Source organism: Pipistrellus kuhlii, unplaced genomic scaffold (assembly GCF_014108245.1).
Source record: "Pipistrellus kuhlii isolate mPipKuh1 unplaced genomic scaffold, mPipKuh1.p scaffold_m20_p_3, whole genome shotgun sequence".
Classification (NCBI taxonomy): Eukaryota; Metazoa; Chordata; class Mammalia; order Chiroptera; family Vespertilionidae; genus Pipistrellus; species Pipistrellus kuhlii.
In genome coordinates, this window is record NW_023425529.1 from 82601676 (window position 1) to 82620031 (window position 18356).

At 47.4% G+C, this 18356-nt stretch overlaps 1 protein-coding gene across 1 annotated transcript in view; it reads left to right on the plus strand.

Annotated features, from left to right (window-relative positions):
- The window catches only part of B4GALNT3 (beta-1,4-N-acetyl-galactosaminyltransferase 3), a 101110-nt gene that overhangs the window by 67825 nt on the left and 14929 nt on the right, over positions 1-18356 (plus strand). The window contains exons 2-8 of the mRNA XM_036456660.2: positions 6415-6518; positions 7540-7617; positions 15592-15687; positions 15982-16072; positions 16448-16548; positions 17050-17117; positions 18177-18255. Coding sequence (XP_036312553.1) covers positions 6415-6518; positions 7540-7617; positions 15592-15687; positions 15982-16072; positions 16448-16548; positions 17050-17117; positions 18177-18255 — 617 coding nt within the window. The remainder of the gene's footprint in view (positions 1-6414; positions 6519-7539; positions 7618-15591; positions 15688-15981; positions 16073-16447; positions 16549-17049; positions 17118-18176; positions 18256-18356) is intronic.

The window sequence follows — 18356 nt, forward strand, 5'->3', positions numbered from 1 at the left end:
ACTGGTGACTAAATAAGTACCTGGCACAAAGAGTAATGGCAATGATGGTACACATGGACAACAATCCTCAAGTATATTCAATAGAAGGTAAAGGAATTAAGGTCACAGGCTCTTGTCCTGAGTTTACATGTACTGGCCTCTCTCACTTAGTACCTTTGTGACTATCAGCAAGATTTTAACCTCTAAGCCTTGTTTTCATGAAGGGTTGTTGTATTACATAAAATAATCTATCTTTTATTTAATCTTATCTAATAAAGAGGGGATATGCAAATTGACCATCACACCATCACAAAGATGGCAGTGCCCATAGCCATACAACGGTGGGGTCCAGTCCCTTCAGCCCAGCCAGAGTCCTCCAGTCCTTTCAGCCTAGCCGGGGGAGAGAGGGGATATGGCAGGTGCATGTTGCAGCCGGACCCGCCCTCAGCCCCCCAGCCACCCAGGGCTAGCCTGAGGCATAGGCAAACCTTGGATGGTGGCTGTCTAGCTGCCAAGGGGCGCCTGAGGCTCAGGTAACCAGAGCTGGTCGAGGCTTGCGCTACCGGCAATGGCATCAGCAGAGGTGTGATGGGGGTGTCACCTTCCCCTGATCGACAGTTGCCTCCTGCTCCTGAGGGCTCCTGGACTGTGAGAGGGGGCAGGCTGGGATGAGGGACATCCAGTGCATCAGGCCTCTAGTATTAATATAAGTGTACATATGCCTGACACATAAATGTTAACTGTTAAAGGTACATCAGTAATAATTTCTCTTGCATCAAGTTCCCTGGGGTGTTATGGGCTGGAAAGGAAAGATGAAGCCACACCGACATTGGAACTTGGGGTTTGCCTTAGAGATTCCCTCCCAGTCCTGGCTTCCTCACCGGCTGGCTGTGCTACCTCAAGTTTGTGGTGGGGTCCAGGCCCTGGGGTTTTCTTGCCATAACATCTTTGTTCTGCTGAGGATGTGTACCAGCCCTCGCAGTCCCTCCTTTTTTTGTCCTGGGTCTCAGTGTCGGTTCCTGGCATTTGTGGAACTGTGGTCTGGGTGTCACAGCCTCCTGTTTCCTGGACAACCTCCTGTTCTCTCTAGGGACAAGGGCTCCAGCTCTGCTCAGCTCCTCCAGATTTCTTTACCTTTTCTCTGTACAGATGCTGGGCCTCTTAGCACATTGTCTACATTCACTTGGATCTTCGTGTGTTTTACACCTGTGGGGCCAGCTCTATGAGGCTCCTCCTTCAACTCCACGTTCCCATGTTCCCACAGCCTCTTTGCAAGAGGGAAGGGAGCCCTGCCCCACAGCCGGAGATAGAGCTTCAGAAATGCAATTTCCATGGCCTCTGCCTCCTGGATGATACCCGCCCTCCCCTGCCCCCCACATACCTTCTGGATGTTCCCACCACCACCTCTAATGCTTCCACTTCTCTTTCAGGCATTACTCTTCACACCCCATCCTAGGTTCCCTGTCTTAGTAAATGGCAGCTCCAGCCTTCCAAACTGCCGAGGTCAGAAATCTTTGAATCATTCTCAATTCCTCTCCCTATAGCCAGTGCATCAGCAAGCCTGTCAGCTATACTTTCAAAATCTAAAATCTGCCTCAGCAGCAAGAGGCTTACTTTCTTCCTGGTATGAATGTCCTGCTTGACCACATGACATATCATCCAGAGAATCAAACCAGAAGTGAAGATAAGTGAATGTAAGTTTCAGATCTGCAGCACTGGGACTAATAATAAAATGATAACTTGCAGTGTGTTAAGTGTTTTTTATGTTCAGGCACTAAGTCCTTTACATGGGTTATCTTACCCTGTGACCTTGGGCTGATGACTTTACCTCTCTGTTTCTTTATCTCTAAAATGGAAATGACAGTGTGAAGCTGTAGTGTAATAATGTATGTGAGAGTGTTTGGAAAAAAAGTACCAAGAAATATATGTAGACCCAAAATGATCATCTCCAGGCCTTTGAAGAATCCATATTACACAGAGGAGGAATGATGGCAAAGTTCCGGCTGATGGTGAATTTGATAGCCCAGTTTTGTGAAGGCAGAATGTGAGGCCCATGGTGCTGCTTTATCTGTCACCTGAGATCGGGGTGTCTGTCTTCTGGCACAAATGTGACACCTGTTGTAGGAGAAATAGGCCTTGGCAGCTGGCACTCTGGGAGGAGAGGTCTGGCCAGGAGCAGGAGGAGTTCACTTACTAGCAGGCAAGTGACGAGTGTCAGTAGTTAAATCAGCACATTCTTTAGTTCTGTGTTCCCCAAGGGGACTAAGCAATGCCTGGGTATCCACTAGCTGTGTGAGTACAGAGGAAAATGCCCAGCCCAGTGCCTCACACTTAATAGGCACTTGGTGAGTAGTAAGTGTGTGTTGGGGGGATGGCTAGGGGACAGCGGGATGTGGGAATGTAGGACAGAAAGCAGTGCCCATGAAATACGGGAAGTGTTATCTTGCTGTACCACTGAGTCACTGCTGGCCCACAGTCCTTACTTCTCTGGTCAATAAGCACAGAGAGAAGAGAGTGAGAAGTTACTGGCCATTTGCAGTTTATAGAGTTTTTTTTTAAAGATATTTTTACTGATTTTTAGAGAGAATAAGGGAGGGAGAGAAACATCAATATGAGAGTGAAACATCAGTTGGCTGCTTCCTGTACACACCCCAATCAGGGATCAAGCCCACAACCTGAGCATCTGCCCTAACCAGAATCAAATTGGCAACCTTTTGGTGTACAGGACGGTGCCCAAACAACTGAGCCACACTGGCCAGAACTGAGGTTTATAGAATTTTAAATGGGCTAGAACTCACATCTTCTGACTCCCAAGTCCAAAACCCCAAAGTCAGAAATTGTTAGTGGGTAGGAATACTTACTGAGTAATTACTGTGTGTGTGTCAGACACCACACTAGGTCTGACATGCATAATTTAGTCCTCACACTGGTGCTATGAGGCAGGTGTTTTTATCCCGCCATCCAGATGAAGAAACTAAGGCCAAAGTGGTTAAATAACTTGATCAGTAGTCATTGTTTCAAGTGGTGGGTGTACAATTTGACCTTTCTGACTCCAAAGCCTAGCTTGTCTTTCTCCTATGTTGTGAAGTTTGCAAAGGGAGTTTCCTACTCCTTCGATTGCTGAAGGCTGGCCTGTGGACTTGGCATGTATTTCAAGGCCATTCAGACTCACCTGTGATCCAGGGGCAGGGCATGGTTAGGATCACCTCCACTCCCCACAGTGGGTTTTCCTTGTTCACTGAGAGAGCCACTGCTTACCTTCTTTTATTATTTATTTATTTAAATATATTTTATTGATTTTGTACAGAGAGGAAGGGAGAGAGATAGAAAGCTAGAAACATCGATGAGAGAGAGTCATTGATCAGCTGCCTCTTGCACACCCCCTACTGAGGATATGCCCACAACCAAGGTACATGCCCTTGACCGGAATTGAACCCGGGTCCCTTCAGTCCCCAAGCCGACGCTCTATCCATTGAGCCAAACCGGTCTCGGCTGCTTACCTTCTTTTAAAGAGAAATAGAGCTGGACAGTAGTTAAAGGTGATAAAGACAGATTTTGTTCAGTACTATCACAATATGGGAGACAGACTTCAGTGTAGAACTGAGCTCAATTCTCAATGTGGTGAAGCCTGGGGATTAATAGTCAGGAAACAGACTGAGTGGGTCAGTGCATGAAAAATTACTAAAAAGAGACATTAAGGGTATGGGGAATCATTTAACAGGATTCTTCCTAAAAACTGGGTTAGGCAGGCCAAGTACAGGGCCCAAAGATGAGGCCTAGTCTACAAGAGGGCTCAGAGGAGCCTGTCTAAGATATGGCCAACGAGAGAGTCTTTGTCAATGCCCAGTGAATGCCAGAAGACTTGCTGAAGACCAAGTGGTAGTTCATTGGCCTTAGGGTAAGTTGTGTCACTTTTAGTGTGACTTTTAAGAGTCAAAAGAATTTGAGCCGAAGCCGGTTTTGCTCAGTGGCTAGAGCGTCGGTCTGCGGACTGAAAGGTCCCAGGTTCGATTCTGGTCAAGGGCATGTACCTTGGTTGTGGGCACTTCCCCAGTAGGGGGTGTGCAGGAGGCAGCTGATCAATGATTCTCTCTTATCGATGTTTCTAATTCTCCATCCCTCTCTCTTCCTCTCTGTAAAAAATCAATAAAATATATTAAAAAAAAAAGAATTTGACTGGAATTTAACACTAATTGTGAGAAAGAATGTGCATCTGAGACTTATAACTCCCACTGATAGGGCAAAAAGCATTTTTATTGTTATTTCCTCACAACTTTATCTGAAATAGATCGTTTTTAGTCATAAGTTCAAAGTCAAGGAAGAGATGACCCAGTCATTCAGAGACAGAAGCAAGCAGGGCCTGCCCTCTCCCTCCCAAGGGTGAGTTATTTTTCACCCAGCCACCTGAGCCCCAGCCACTAGCCAGCAGCTCCCAGGGCTTGGGCAGGGATAGGCTCTTACATGAGATATGGCTGAGCTGGGATGAGCAAATGAACAAACAGCTTTCCCCTGAGCTCATCCAGAGATGCAGCATGTAAAACTGGGCACATTTGTTATCTTTCTGCCTCACTCCCATATCCTCACCTCACTTCAGTGGCCCCAGAATCCTGCTTCCCCAGAACATCCCCTGCATGAACTAATCTGACCTGCTGCTTCTGACTGCCAGCTGGCCAGCCATGGAAACAGGAGAGACCTTGATAACAGGCAGAGGGATAAATCTGCAGAAGTTCCTATAAACATAACATGCGCAGAGGTTTGATGTCTGTGCAGAAACCCAGAGGCGCAGATCCCCAGCTGAGGCCTCTGCCCCCAGAACTCCTCAAAGTCTGTGCCAAAAAGTCCCACAGGAGCAAATGTAGGCGGAATGAGAAAACTCCGGCTTATGAGACAGAGAGGCTCTCTGTTCTGATTCTGGCTTTGAAACAACTAACTCTGTGACTTTAAATTCAGAGCTTCTCTTTCCCCATCTGTAAAATGGGAATAATCAGACCTGGTCTATTTCATAGATTCTCATAAGGCTCAAATGAGATCATGCCTATGAGGTGCTTAGTAAACACTAAAGGGCTGCATAAAACTGTAAGAAAAACACCCCACACTCTCATAGTCTATCTCCTTCTAGGGTCAGCTACATAAACACTCATGCAAAACACTGATGTCCACCTTCTGTGGGCCCATATTTGTGGGTTGTGCTCTTTCCTCTGTCTGGTTGCCTGTCCATCTCACTCCTGGTGCCGCAAAGGGGTTCCTGGGAAACTTCTGCTTTTGACCTGCTATTGGCTCCCAGGGATGAGAGATGTTGGTCTGACTCCTGTGTGCTGTATCCACTGTAGTATCATGGTAGTGTCTTGATGGAGTTGTTGAAGGGAAAGCAGCAGCTCGTTTAAATGGATTTTGAATCTATTTTAGTTTTAGCCTTGTCACTATACACCAAGTAAGCCTAGATAAGCCATTTGACCACCAGGGTCCCATTTTCCTCACCTGGAAATGACTACACAATCCTGAAAGCCCCTCCAGCCCTTGATTGTCTATGATCCTGATTATGGCTAACAGTGGTTTGGTTCCACACATTCGAAGTCTAACATCCATGCCCAAGCCATCTCCTTCACAGTTAGTAGGCTCTGACACCCAGTGAATAGCAGTGTGACCACTGAATTTTGATTTCTCTCCACCCTCACCCTCAGTGCAGCTCCTTGCCTCTTTGCTTGATTATGAATGCAAGTGGTTTCCTGTACCTCTCGCTTTCATCATAGTTTGGCTTCTAGCCTTCCCAGATGTGTGTAAGCCAACTAGTCCTAGAGCAGTCAGGGTGCAGGCCTCAGTAGTCACACAGCCCCCAGATCAATCCAAGAATATCTAGGCCTTGAATCTTATAAATTTGTTTAATACACACCAAGTCCCAGACCCACCATTTCCTGCCTTCCCCAGCTCTAGATCCATCCAGCAACCCAGTGATTAAAGCTGTGCAGTTGTGGGTTGGGGCTACCCAACTAGGTACCATGCTATTTCCCTGGGCTTAAAGGAAAAAGATTGAGCTGGAAAGGGAACTCGTGCAGGGAAAAGCTTAGTTCCACTGCCTTTCACCACCATTTCTCCACAGCAGCAGTGGGAGAAATCTGCCTCCACTGGAAACTGGGGAAGAATCAGCCTGTACCAGTTACCAGTGGGAGGACAACGCTCCATTTCCACTTGATTTGTGGAAGACAGCAAGTCCTAATGGGCTACCAGCTCATTTCCTCTCTCTCTGCTCAGCTGACCTTGGCCAACATTGTAATTTTTTCCCAATTCCACCATTCACACTTCATACCCACCATGTGAAGAGGGGTGAGAAACAGCAGAAGGAAAGATGATTACCTCTAGTATTCCCCCCAAATCTTACAGATTTATGAGGTCTTCAAGTGATGTTGACCTTGTCCCTCTCTTCTTTCCCTTCCTCAGGGTATGGCAGCTGGAGAGAACTGGCCAAGGCTCTAGCCAGCAGGAACATTCCAGCTGTGGATCCAAATCTTCAGTTCTACCATCCCCAGAGACGAGGCCTCCGGGTATGTGGCAGAGCCAGCCCATTTTCCCTGCCAGTGAATTAACATGGGACCTTGGCTGCCCCTGTCCTTATAGTCTTAAGGGAAATCTGCTTTTCTGAGGTAAGAGAGGCAGAGGAGAAAGAGTTCCTGGGATTCTTTCTGACCTCAAAGGATTTCCTAGCTGGGTGGGTAGAGATATGCGTCCTGTCTTCCTCAAAGCCTTTAGCACATAGTTCAAGATGCCCATGTCTACGCTCCAGGTATGTGGCCGCCATCTCCAGCAGCAACAGGGGGCTTGAGGCAGGACCAGCATGTCCTGCCTTCTGCCAGCTTGAAGACTGGGCTGGTACTTTAGTTATAATTCCAGATCCTTACGTCTAAGAGTCAGAGGTGATGCGATAGACAGGCACCCCTCCCCTGCAAATAGCTGGGGGACAGATTTGTAATAGAGCACTTTTCCGGTAGTGTTTCTTGGATCAACAGTCCCTAGTGAGGACAGAGCAGCATTGGGTTTGGGGTGACAGGGAGGGAGGTTAGGGAAATTGTGATTCAATTTAGCCTAGAGCCCAGTGGTTGAGTCCAGAACAGATGTGGATCCTGGGGACTAGACCAGAACCAAAATGAACCTGTGGACTTGCACAGTAGGGAACAGTTGGGATGTCCCCAAGGAGCTCCCACTTGTTAGGACAAATGAGGGAGACATCTGGGCAGAGTCCTGAGGGATACAGAGGAAGGAAGGCAAGGTCTTGCCTTCTGGAGAGCCTGATCTAATTAGAAAAAGTTTCTTTCCATATGGGAAGACTGGAAAAAAAAAATGCAGGCAGTAAAAGAACCTCGGGAGATACATGGATGAAACTGTAAGGAGGTATATCCTGAGGTATATAATGTGAATGATAAATGGAGTGTCCCTTAAGTGGATAAGCTTCCTGGGGCCAGGGCTTTGTCTCCTGACCTCTACTTCCCCAGGGTCGCTTTCAAGGGGCCCCAAATCCTGTTCTCACCCTAATATTCCCACCAAGTTCATTCTTCACTCTTCTGCCAGGACCAAGACTTTGAGCGAGGTGGGAGCAGTAACAGCAGTTACCTGCAGTGGAATAAAGCTGTCCCCTGGCTCTCAGAGGTAAGGGCTGTCCCTGTTTTTTGAGAGGGTTATAGCTTCTACAGATAATTCCGGAGACCACAGAAAAATTTTTTCCTGTGGTTATTGTTAAAATTTTTTAGATAATTTGGGAGAAAGAAGAGGGGAGTGGTTCTAGGCTTATTCGATTTTCTTGCTTTAGAGAAGAACTAACATTTGCTATGAGCCTACCATGTGCCAGGCTTTGTGTATCACCTCGTTTCAGCTTTAATACCCAGTAAAATAGTATCACTATCCTCATTTTATAGGCAAGGAAAAAAAGGCTCAGGGAAGCCACGATTTCCATGTCCCCGCCAATTCCCCATATTAAAGATAGGCTTTCCAAACTGTCTTTCTTGAACCATTAAGCCCCATAAGATATTCCTGGAAGAAAGGAGTTCATTGTTAAATAAGGTTTAAAAGCTATATATTGCATCCACTTCTTGGAAATACACATTAGCACATGAAAGTTTCTGAGAAGTTCTGCAATAATCTGTTTAACTTGGTTTAGCTCAGCATGTTCCAAACTCACTTGCCTCCTGAATTGCTTTTTCCCACGGAACAGCTATTAATAATTTATGAAACCATTTTTTTAAGGAACATACACTATAGAAACAGTGTTTTAAGGAATATATGTTGTTTCAGAAAATTTTTACAGGAAGCAGTTAAGCGTGTGAATAAAAAAAAGTTGTCATAACCGTCATGATACCTTTTATTTATAAAGGATTTGAGATTTTTCTTTGGTCAAGAAACTGAAGCTCAGAGAGGTTATTTAACATGCTTAAGATTACCTTGAGGAGCCGAGACCGGGTTTGGCTCAATGGATAGAGCGTCGGCCTGCGGACTGAAAGGTCCCGGGTTCGATTCCGGTCAAGGGCATGTACCTTGGTTGTGGGCACATCCCCAGTGGGGGGTGTGCAGGAGGCAGCTGGTCGATGTTTCTCTCTCATCGACGTTTCTAACTCTCTGTCCCTCTCAATTCCTCTCTGTGTAAAATCAATAAAAATATATTAAAAATATATATGTTTTAAAAAAATCAATAAAATATATTTTTTTAAAAAAGACTAGCAATTTATCTGAAATTAAAGACAGAGAAAATAGTATCTACTTAAAAAAAAAAAAAAAAGATTACCTTGAGTAAATACTTATGCCAAGACTCCATGGTGCTTTGGGGTGAATATTGTAAATTTGGGTTTCATCTTTTACAACTTGTCCACATAGATTACTTTTCTGGGCTGGGTGGTACTGGCTAGCCCATTGTCTTTATCCATACTCATCACAAGTTGATCTCTTCAGCCTGGGTGATTTTATTTCCAATCTACCCACTTGCTGTGGGGCAGGAGTGAAAGAGGCAGTATCATTCTAAATGTGACATTAGGAGTAGGTTATTCATCCTATGAAACTGCCTGTTTAAATCCCTGAGAGAGGATGGATTACAACACTGGTACACTTACACTAGATGACATCATCAGGTAATTATGCCCCACCCCAATTCCAGATAGTATTTTGAAAAGAAGGTGCCTTAGAGACTGTTGGCCCAGTGATCCAACCTTATCTCCTTTGAGCACAGTTTGGATCTTCCTTTTTTTTAAATTATATATATATTTAAAATTATATATATATATAATATATGTATATATATGTATATATACATATATATTTATTTATAATTTGTTTATTTATTTCAGAGAGGAAGAGAGAGGGAGAGAGAGATAGAAACATAAATGATGAGAGAGAATCATTGAGCCCGCAACCCAGGCATGTGCTTGACTGGGAATCAAGCCATGACCTCATGGGTCATAGGTCAATGCTCAACCACTGAGCCACCGTGGCCAGACTGGATTTTTAAAAATATTTTATTCTTTTCAAATGTTTATTGACTACTATATTTCTTTTCTTTAAATTGCATATTTGTATTTCTTGCCCATTTTTCATGGGGTGATTTTCTGTCCATAAATTAGCAATATAAGTCATAAATTACATAAAGTATTTATACATTAGTTTACCAATTAGTGATATAAACTACTTGTCCCATGCTATAAATGTTTTGTCAGTTTATTTATAGTGACCAGAATATTTTTCTTTTCTTTTTGGATCATTTTTATTCTTTTCTTAAAAACAATTTTATTTATAATGTCAGATATTTTGTTTGTAATCTATTCTTTTTCTTTGTTTTAGAGAGAGAGGAAAGAAGAGGGATAGGGAGATAAACAAATTGATGAGAGAGAAACATCGATCAGCTATCTTCTGCACACCCCCTACCAGGGATTAAACCACAACCCAGGCATGATCAAACACGTGACTTCTTGGTTTATGGGTTGATGATCAACCATTGAGCCACATGGGCCAGGCTGGATAATTTTTCTTGATGAACTTATTATTTTGAAAAATTGTAATTACTCACTAGCTGGTGTGGCTCGTGGTGGAGGGTCAACCTGTGAACCAGGAGGTCACTGGCCCTATTCTTGGTCAGGGCACATGGTAGAGTTGCGGGCTCAGATCCCCAGTGAGAGGTGTGCAAGAGGCAGCCAGTCAGTGATTCTCTCTTGCTGTTGTTTCTGTCTCTCCCTCTTTCTTCCTTTCTGAAATTAATACATATATTGTATATTTTAAAAAAAGAAAGATTATAACTAAATAACATTCTGCATTTATTAATCATTAACGTTTCCACTTTTTTGCCCATCAAGAATAGAGATATGCAGGGTGTTCCCAAAAAATGTATCTATGCTCACACAACTGATAGCTTAATTTTGAAAATGAAATGTATTTTAATAAACACTGCCTTTATAATTATTCAAAGTGTGTGTATACATTTTTTGGGACACCCTACATATAAAATGACAATAGTGAACAATAATAAATAGTGATTAATATAAAATTAACTTTTAAAAGAATAATTGATATTTTAGTAAGAGTATATGGCCTTTTGGTGGTAGATACCTGATTTCCTTTCTCTTTAATACTCACCCAAAGGTATGTTTTTATTTATTTTAGAGAGAGAAGAAGCTAGAGAGAGAGAAAGAGAGAGAGAGAAGTTAGTGAGAAATAGCAATTGATAGCCTCCTGTATGCACCCTGACGGGGGGATTAAATCCACAATCTAGGTATGTGCTCTGACAAGAAATCAAACCTACAATCTTTTGATGTACAGGACAATGCTCCAACCACTGAGCCACCTGGCCATGGCTGACTTTGTGTTTTTGGTGTTTTTATTTATTTATTTATTTTTTAATAATATGGAAAGTAGCTTACAAAATCCCATTACAGTCTGCAGGGATATTTGGGGAGTCACTGATCCAATCTTCTTATTTTACTAACAAGGAAAATAAGGGCCTGAAAGGTTAAATTACTTACACATGAAGGTACATATCTTCCAATTCTCTTCCAGCCCATCAAAGGGATCTCTTTCTTCCCATCCCCTTACCTGTCTCCTGTCTTGACTTATAGTTTCAGCAATGAGTGCTCAGGTTAATGATATGTCATTTTTTGAACAAGTACTAGTTGCCAGGAGCTGTTAGGTCATGAGAGGGGTTAACTCACTCACTCACTCACTCACTCACTCAAGGTGGCATAGCTAGTACATAGCCCTGCTCTGGTGGGAGCAAGGAAGACTATAAGAAGGCTGACAATCTCTTTGACTGTCTCCCTGTGCCAGACATTGGCCACTCACTATCTGAGGCCAGGAGCCACTCTTGAAAGTGGAACAGTCTTGGACATTCTACTTGGTGTGTCGGAGAGAGGCCATCAGAATAGATGGCCAGGGAAGCTGGCCTTCATGGGGTAACTGCCCTCAAAATTTTATTCCTGTCAACCCAAATCAAAAATACTAATTAGAAAACCCACTTATTAAACCTCAATGCCAGTTTATTCACTTACCAGTCAATATATGGGTCCTTTGACTGAAACACTGTCTGCTATTCAAGATACTCCCTCTGCAGTCAAAGGAACCGCTGAGCTAAAGCCAGTCCAAGATATTCCCTCTGGAAAACCAAGAGAGTTATAAGGAAGAAATTTGGTGAACACAAAATCAGATCAAAGCAAGTCCAAATTTTTGTGGGTCATATCTTGTGGGTTTTGGTGAGGCAGCATCTCTTAGGAGAGGGTTGGGATGTAGATTCCTCCTCAGGCTCCCCTTTTTGGGGTATGTGGTGGTGGTTTATATACCATACTAAAGGTCCAGTGCACGAATTCGTGCATGGGTGAGGCCTGGCTGGCCTGCTCTGATCGGGGCGATCTGGCCATGTGGCCAGGGGGAGGGCCGTTGGCGGTTGGCGGGCCAGCCCCATCCCTTGGTCGCACTCCTGGTTGAACTCCTGGTTGAACTCCTGGTGGAGGGGACAATTTGTATATTATCCTTTTATTGTATAGGATAATTCACCCATTTAAAAACACCAAGCTACTTTCTGTCTCTCTAGAGTTGCCTGTTCTGGACATTTCATGTAAATGGAATCATATAATATGTGGCTATTTGTACCTGACTTCTTTTATTTCACATTTTTAAGGCTTATCATGGTGCAGCATGTATCAGTACTTCTTTTTCTTCTTATTGCTGAATGATATTCTATGTGTGGATGTACCACATTTTATGAATCTATTCCTTGATACATGGCTATTTTGGTTGTTTCTGCTTTTTGGTTTTCATGACTAATGCTGCTGTGAATGTTTGCATACAAGCTTTTGTGTGGATCAGACTTTCCTGTTTTCAGTGCCCAGAAACACCATCATCGTACCAAGTGATTCAAGTGGCATCTCCATTTTTTTTTACGAATCATCTACTCAGGTGGAGAATCTTATTAGGATTTCACCAAAAGGGCCTTTGGTCCTTTCCTCAAAATCCAGAGCTACCTCTTACTTTCATGGAGTTTGGAGCTCTTAATTTCTAGGCAGAGTTTCCTCAAAGGACAGGTATAAACAGGGAATCAAGAGTAGCTTGAGTAGAAACTTGGAACTGGAGTCTGGTATGTAGGAACCAGTGACCTCATTGTCCTGCTGTGTTGGGGTCATGTGGTCCCACCTCTGTGCATCTCCTGGGCGAGGCCTCATTGCCCATGGGGTGACCCAGAAGCCAGCCGAGCTGGTTATGCGAGTATGATTCTGACGGAGCAGCAAGGCGTCAGTGGAAGGCCAGTGAGTGAGGCTCACATCCTGTGATGGGCGTCCAACCTCCCATGGAGGTAGAGCTGCCTTCCTGCCCTCTGCACTCCATACCTCTGCATACCACACCTTTTTATCTTTAACTGGAAGAAAGCAGTCACTCAGTGCTTATAGAATAAATGAGGAAATGTGGTTCTGGGCTTAACTTCTTCAGAATAACTGAGATATGCAGGGAACACAGAGGAGGGAAGAGGCCTCGGGGAGAAGGATTTGGGAAAAGCCTTGAAGGATGAGCTGGAGTTTGCAGGTCAGGAGGGAAGGAAAGGGCCTTCCAATCAGGAAATAGTATTTGGGAGGCACAGAGAGGTAAAGGAGTTGGCTGTGGGTGGAGTGTGGATGTGTGACAGGGAGTGGTGTGAGGTGAGGCTGGGAAAGCAGGTCAGTCGTGCCAGGATGAGGTTTGTTCTGAAGCCTCTGGCAACATCCAGAGCAGCAATGCCGCAGGCAGGGGGAAGAATGATGGAGGGGAAGAGCTTCGATCAGTTGGAGGCTCTGCTGCAGGCCCGGCAGGCCTAGTGAGGCCTGGCAGAGGCAGCAGTGGGGGTGGAACAGTGGACTCTCCTGTGGAAGGACCCATCAGGCTGGCCTCCCCCTCCTCCTCCCACACTCCAAGACACCCTCCCCACTCCCACAGGGTAATTGCTGTGTGTCCTTAGGGAGTCAGTTTACCTCTGTAGGCATCAATATTCTCACCTCTAAAATGAGACGCCTCCAAGAGATACTTCCTCCACTGCTTGTAGCTGGGAAGTCCCGTATCCTTCCCTGGCTGTGGATGTGCTCCGGCAATGGGAGTACCCACGGCCCTTCCCTGGTCTCAGCCACCGCCACCATCAACAGTGGGAAGTGGGCAAATGGCAGTGCTGATGAGCTGGAGTCCCACCTCCCTGCCGGATACAAAGTCCGCAAAGCTTGGAGGGACACAAATCCTGGTGGGGTTGCAACGCTGAGCCTGGGGAAGAAGGTGGTGCCCGCCGGTCCCTAAGAGACTCCCCACCTACGACCTGAGGGTGGGTGAAGCACGGTTTGAGGGCTAGCTTAAAACCTAGTGAGGCCTAGCCCTCCTAGGAGATGGAGGTTCTCTTTCTGCTCTCACTCCCGCCTGCCTGTGGTTTCCTGCAGCGCCTCAGGCGAGGCCATGAGAGGGCGGTGGGAGGCGAGCCCTGCTCTTCTCTCCTTCCCTCCTTTCCCAGCCCAGACCCACTGTGGCCTCTGGCCTCCCGGCTGAACACAGAGACTTCTCTAGTGGCATGCCCGGCCTCTGCCTCTTGTTGTGGATCCGAGCACACTGCCCTGAAAGTCCTAGGAAGGGGCAGTGAAGAGGCCATTGGCAGAAGACGCCGGTCTTGTAAATGGGACTTAAGGAATTTCTCCAGAAGGAGCACAATGTACCCATTCTTTCCTTCCAAGAAGCCTGAACCTACCCCTCCCCCCACCCACCTACCCAGCCCACATTCTCTCTACCACCCACCCTAGCCCCCCACTCATAGTCTCTGGAGTGATGGCTGCTTCCCAAGATCCCGCATTCCTAGCGCCCACCAGGCCAGCACACCCAGGAAGTGACTGAGGGGCTCTCCTGGGTCGTTTCTGGATCCAGCTGTGAGCTAGTGAGCCGGCGCCTGTGCCCACCCCAGCAGCCACATTCCTGTTGAGTTCTTCCCCACCCCAGGTTCTCGCCCCTCCCATCTCCCACTCCAGATCTCTTGCTGGAGACCTTATGTCACTTCCTTCTATCTGGGCTTCCAGTCTGGGGGGCCCTTCCTCTGTTTTCCTAAGGGCAGTTTAGCTTTTGATAACTACAGGGCCACCATGGGCAGGGCAGGGCAGTGCAGGGTCTGTTTGTGTAGAGTAATTGAGGTCCCACCTCCCACAACCTGGAGATTAAGCTCTGGGGGAGGGGAGGAGAAAAGAGCTGAGGTGGGGTAATCTGAAACTCTTTGTCAGGATAAATTGGGACAATATCCCCATGCTCCCCCACTCCTCCCCACCAAGCTCCAGGCCTCCACCCACTCTGAGTACTTGCTGCCGCCTTAGTCCTTTCATTTGAAGGGGCCTCTGCTCCAGGCCTTCATGCCTTGTCCTGAGGAGGAGAGAGAACACGTCCTCTGCTCCCGGCTTCCCAGGAGCCTTCCCAGGACTGCCTGGAAGACCGGGCGCCTGGTTCGTTATTAGGTGAGGCCTGGGCCGAGAGAGGCTTTCGCTCCTGAGAGCGGAGGGAGGCCTGGTCTGCAGATGAGTCCCCAGAAACCTCTCACAGCACTTTCCCGGCTGCTTCCCCACAAGGGGAGCCCCAAGCATGGAGACCACTGGGTAGATAAGATTTCACCCGCAGACAGCTGTGGAGCTCTCCTCTCGCTGGGCGTGAGGGGAAGGGGAGAGGAGGGAGCGAGTCATCTGCTGAAACCCCAGCTTGGCACTTCCTTCCAGTTCCCGCTGTCATTTCTACCATCCTGTGGTGGCTGTTCCTCCCCCGCGCCTGGGGAATGCAAACCAGCCCCCTTCCTGCGTGGAAAGAGCTGGGAGTGAGTGTGCGTGTGTGTGTGTGTGTGTGTGTGTGTGTGTGTGTGTGTGTGTGGATACACATGTACATTTGCACATATGCATGACAAGAAAAACAGACCCACGCCCCAGGGCCAGGCCATGAGGATGAAGTTCCTGAAAGAAGCCCAGGGTGCTAAGGATGGGAATGGGACTGAACTGGGCCCTGACCTTGAACAGTGAGAGGAACATTTGTGCTGGGGCTGTGGTGGCCCGTGCCTCTTCAAGTCCTGGGCCGCAGGGGCGGGTCGGGGTGTGCTCACTCTCACCTGCTTCTCCGCCCACACAGTTCCGGGGCCGCGCCAACCTGCATGTGTTTGAAGACTGGTGTGGCAGCTCCATCCAGCAGCTCAGGAGAAACCTCCACTTCCCTCTGTACCCCCATGTGAGTGCTGCAGGCCCCCCTCTCCTTTCTCTCTCCACACCATCTCCTCTTCCTCTGCCTACTTCTGTCTCTTATTCTCCCCCAACCCCAAATCTTCTGTCTTCTTCATCTTTCTTATCTTTCTTTCTTTTTTTTTTTTTTTCTGGTTTGCTTTCTTTCCTTTATTTTGTGAGCCCTTCTTTCCTCTCTGCAGAGTATCCCTTCTTCCTGGTCTTCCCACCAGGCCTGACTGGACAGTCTCCACTTCCTCTTCCCTCTCCTGGGTAACAGTGTCCCTCCCCTTTCTTGGCATAGATCCGCACAACTCTGAGGAAGCTGGCCGTGTCTCCCAAATGGACCAACTATGGCCTCCGCATCTTCGGCTACCTGCACCCCTTCACCGACGGTGAGGCCAGCCCCAGCGTCCCGCCTTCTACTTTCTGCTCTGGAGTTCTTTAGGGAGTCCAGAGAACATGAGCCTGTGGCTGTGAAATAAGTCTGCCCTGGGGCCCTGTTAGTATATCTTAGAGGAGAAATTGAGTCCAGGTGCGGTCTCATCCAGTCCACCCCCACCCGCAGGCTGGTTTGAACTCCTTGACTTGCAGAGTCTGGAACTAGCTCACCTGTCTGTCTAGTCTTCCCACCTACACAGTGTCTCCCAGGGTGGAGAAACCCACTCCACACCAAGCCCCCAAGAGAATTTAATTAACACACGTAACACAGGCCTTCAGCCCTGACACTAATGTTCTTCCTCTCACCTGGACTCTCCCCCACTGCCCAGGGCCAATCCAGTTTGCCATTGCTGCAGACGACAACGCGGAATTCTGGCTGAGCCAGGACGACCAGGTGTCAGGTCTTCAGCTACTGGCCAGTGTGGGCAAGGTAGGGTCAGCTCAGCCCATCTCCCTTGGGCCCAGGTGCCAGGCATTGAAGGGGCCCCGGCCACCATCAGTAGACTCTCATGACCACTAGTGTCTCTGGTGTGATTGCCAGGGGACCAGGTGGGAACAAGAAGCATCCTCTCACCCGCTCCCATTTTACCTCGTGATAAACAGGGGTGTGGGGAGGAGGAAGGAGTCAGTCTGAGGCTGGGAAAAGACCCCAGGAAGATTAATCTTTGGGCTGGGCCTGAGCCACATACATCTGTGATAAAGGACTCACCTCTGGGGAGGGTGGAGGTGCTTCTTACATGGGCCACTTGGTCCCTCCCTTAACTCTCTTCTGTTTCTTCTCCCATCATCACTCATCACTTTCTGTTCTCTCCTCTCTCTCTCTCTCTCAACTTTTTTCCTCCTCATTCCTTTCTTTTCTTCACTCACCACCTCTCATCCTTCATATTTCCCCTTTTCCTCCTTCTTTTACTCTCTCTCTTCACACTTGTAGGCTGGAAAGGAGTGGACTGCCCCTGGAGAATTTGGGAAATTTCAGAGTCAAATTTCCAAGCCAGTGAGGTGAGTGTGGAGTGTCAGGACACGCACAAGAGTGCCAAAGAAACCTCAGCCTCCCCCAAGTGCTGAGGCCAAATCCAAGTCATAGAGCCCCGCCATCCTTCCTTCAGCCTGCCCCCTCCACTCTCCTGCCGTCCCTATTCACAGGGCTCAGTGTTCTGGGCACCCATGCATTTTGGTAAATCATCTGGCTCGTCATCCCTCATTTTACAGACGAACAAACTGAGGCCCAGAGCGGGGCTATGACTTAATGAAGGTCTCCCAGCTATTTGGTGACACTCAGGACTGGAAAACAAAAATAGGCCTCCCTTCTCCCGGTCCTGGCCTTTCACATGTTCTCTGGACCCAGAGATGTCCACAGCCATGCCGCCCCAGCACCTGCTGCTCCACCTGTGCAATGAGAAGGTCCTAGTCGCAGCCACCCCTCGCTAAACTGGAGGGAAACCAGGGCCCTTCCCGCTGATAGTGGCTGGAGTCCCTTGAACATGCTGTAAGGGGGACTTAGCCCGACATCAGAGCACCACCTGGTGGCTGGGACACACACAAGCAAGAACATGCATTGGCTTGATGGTAATAATGAGCTTGCAAAGAGCACTGCTCTGTGCCAGCCTCTGTGATGCAATTCAGCATAACAGCTAACGACGTGGGCTCTGAAACAAGGCTGCCGGTCCAAACCCACTCCAACACATTACCTCGGGGCTTTGGAAAACGGCCCAAGATTCTGTGCCTCAGTGTTCTCATCTACGAGAGGGATTAAGAGGCTTAATATATACAAAGCTCTGAGAACAGTGCCTAGCCCACAGTGACAACTCTATAAGGGTTAGTTATGATATATTTTTTATTCTCCCTGTTGTCCTGTGAAGTGAGTACTATTATCATTGCCATCTTCCAGGAGAGAAAACGGGTTACACTGTGCGGAAGTGGTGGAGTGGGGACTCTAACCAGGTGGTTAAATGATGAGGGAGTTTGTAGGTTAATGACGAGGGTGCAGTGGAAGAGTGGGGCAGAGGGGTGACCACTGGGGCTGGAGACAGCCTTCCCTTGCTCTGCTCTCTCCGGCAGCCTGTCAGCCTCCCACAGGTACTACTTTGAGGTGCTACACAAGCAGAATGACGAGGGCACCGACCACGTGGAAGTCGCAGTGAGTGTTCCTGCCTCTCCTAGCTCAGCTCTTAGCCCCTCCTCCTCCCTCGTCCCTTGGACCCTTTCTGAAATCTAGCATCTGGCAACCTCCCACATCCA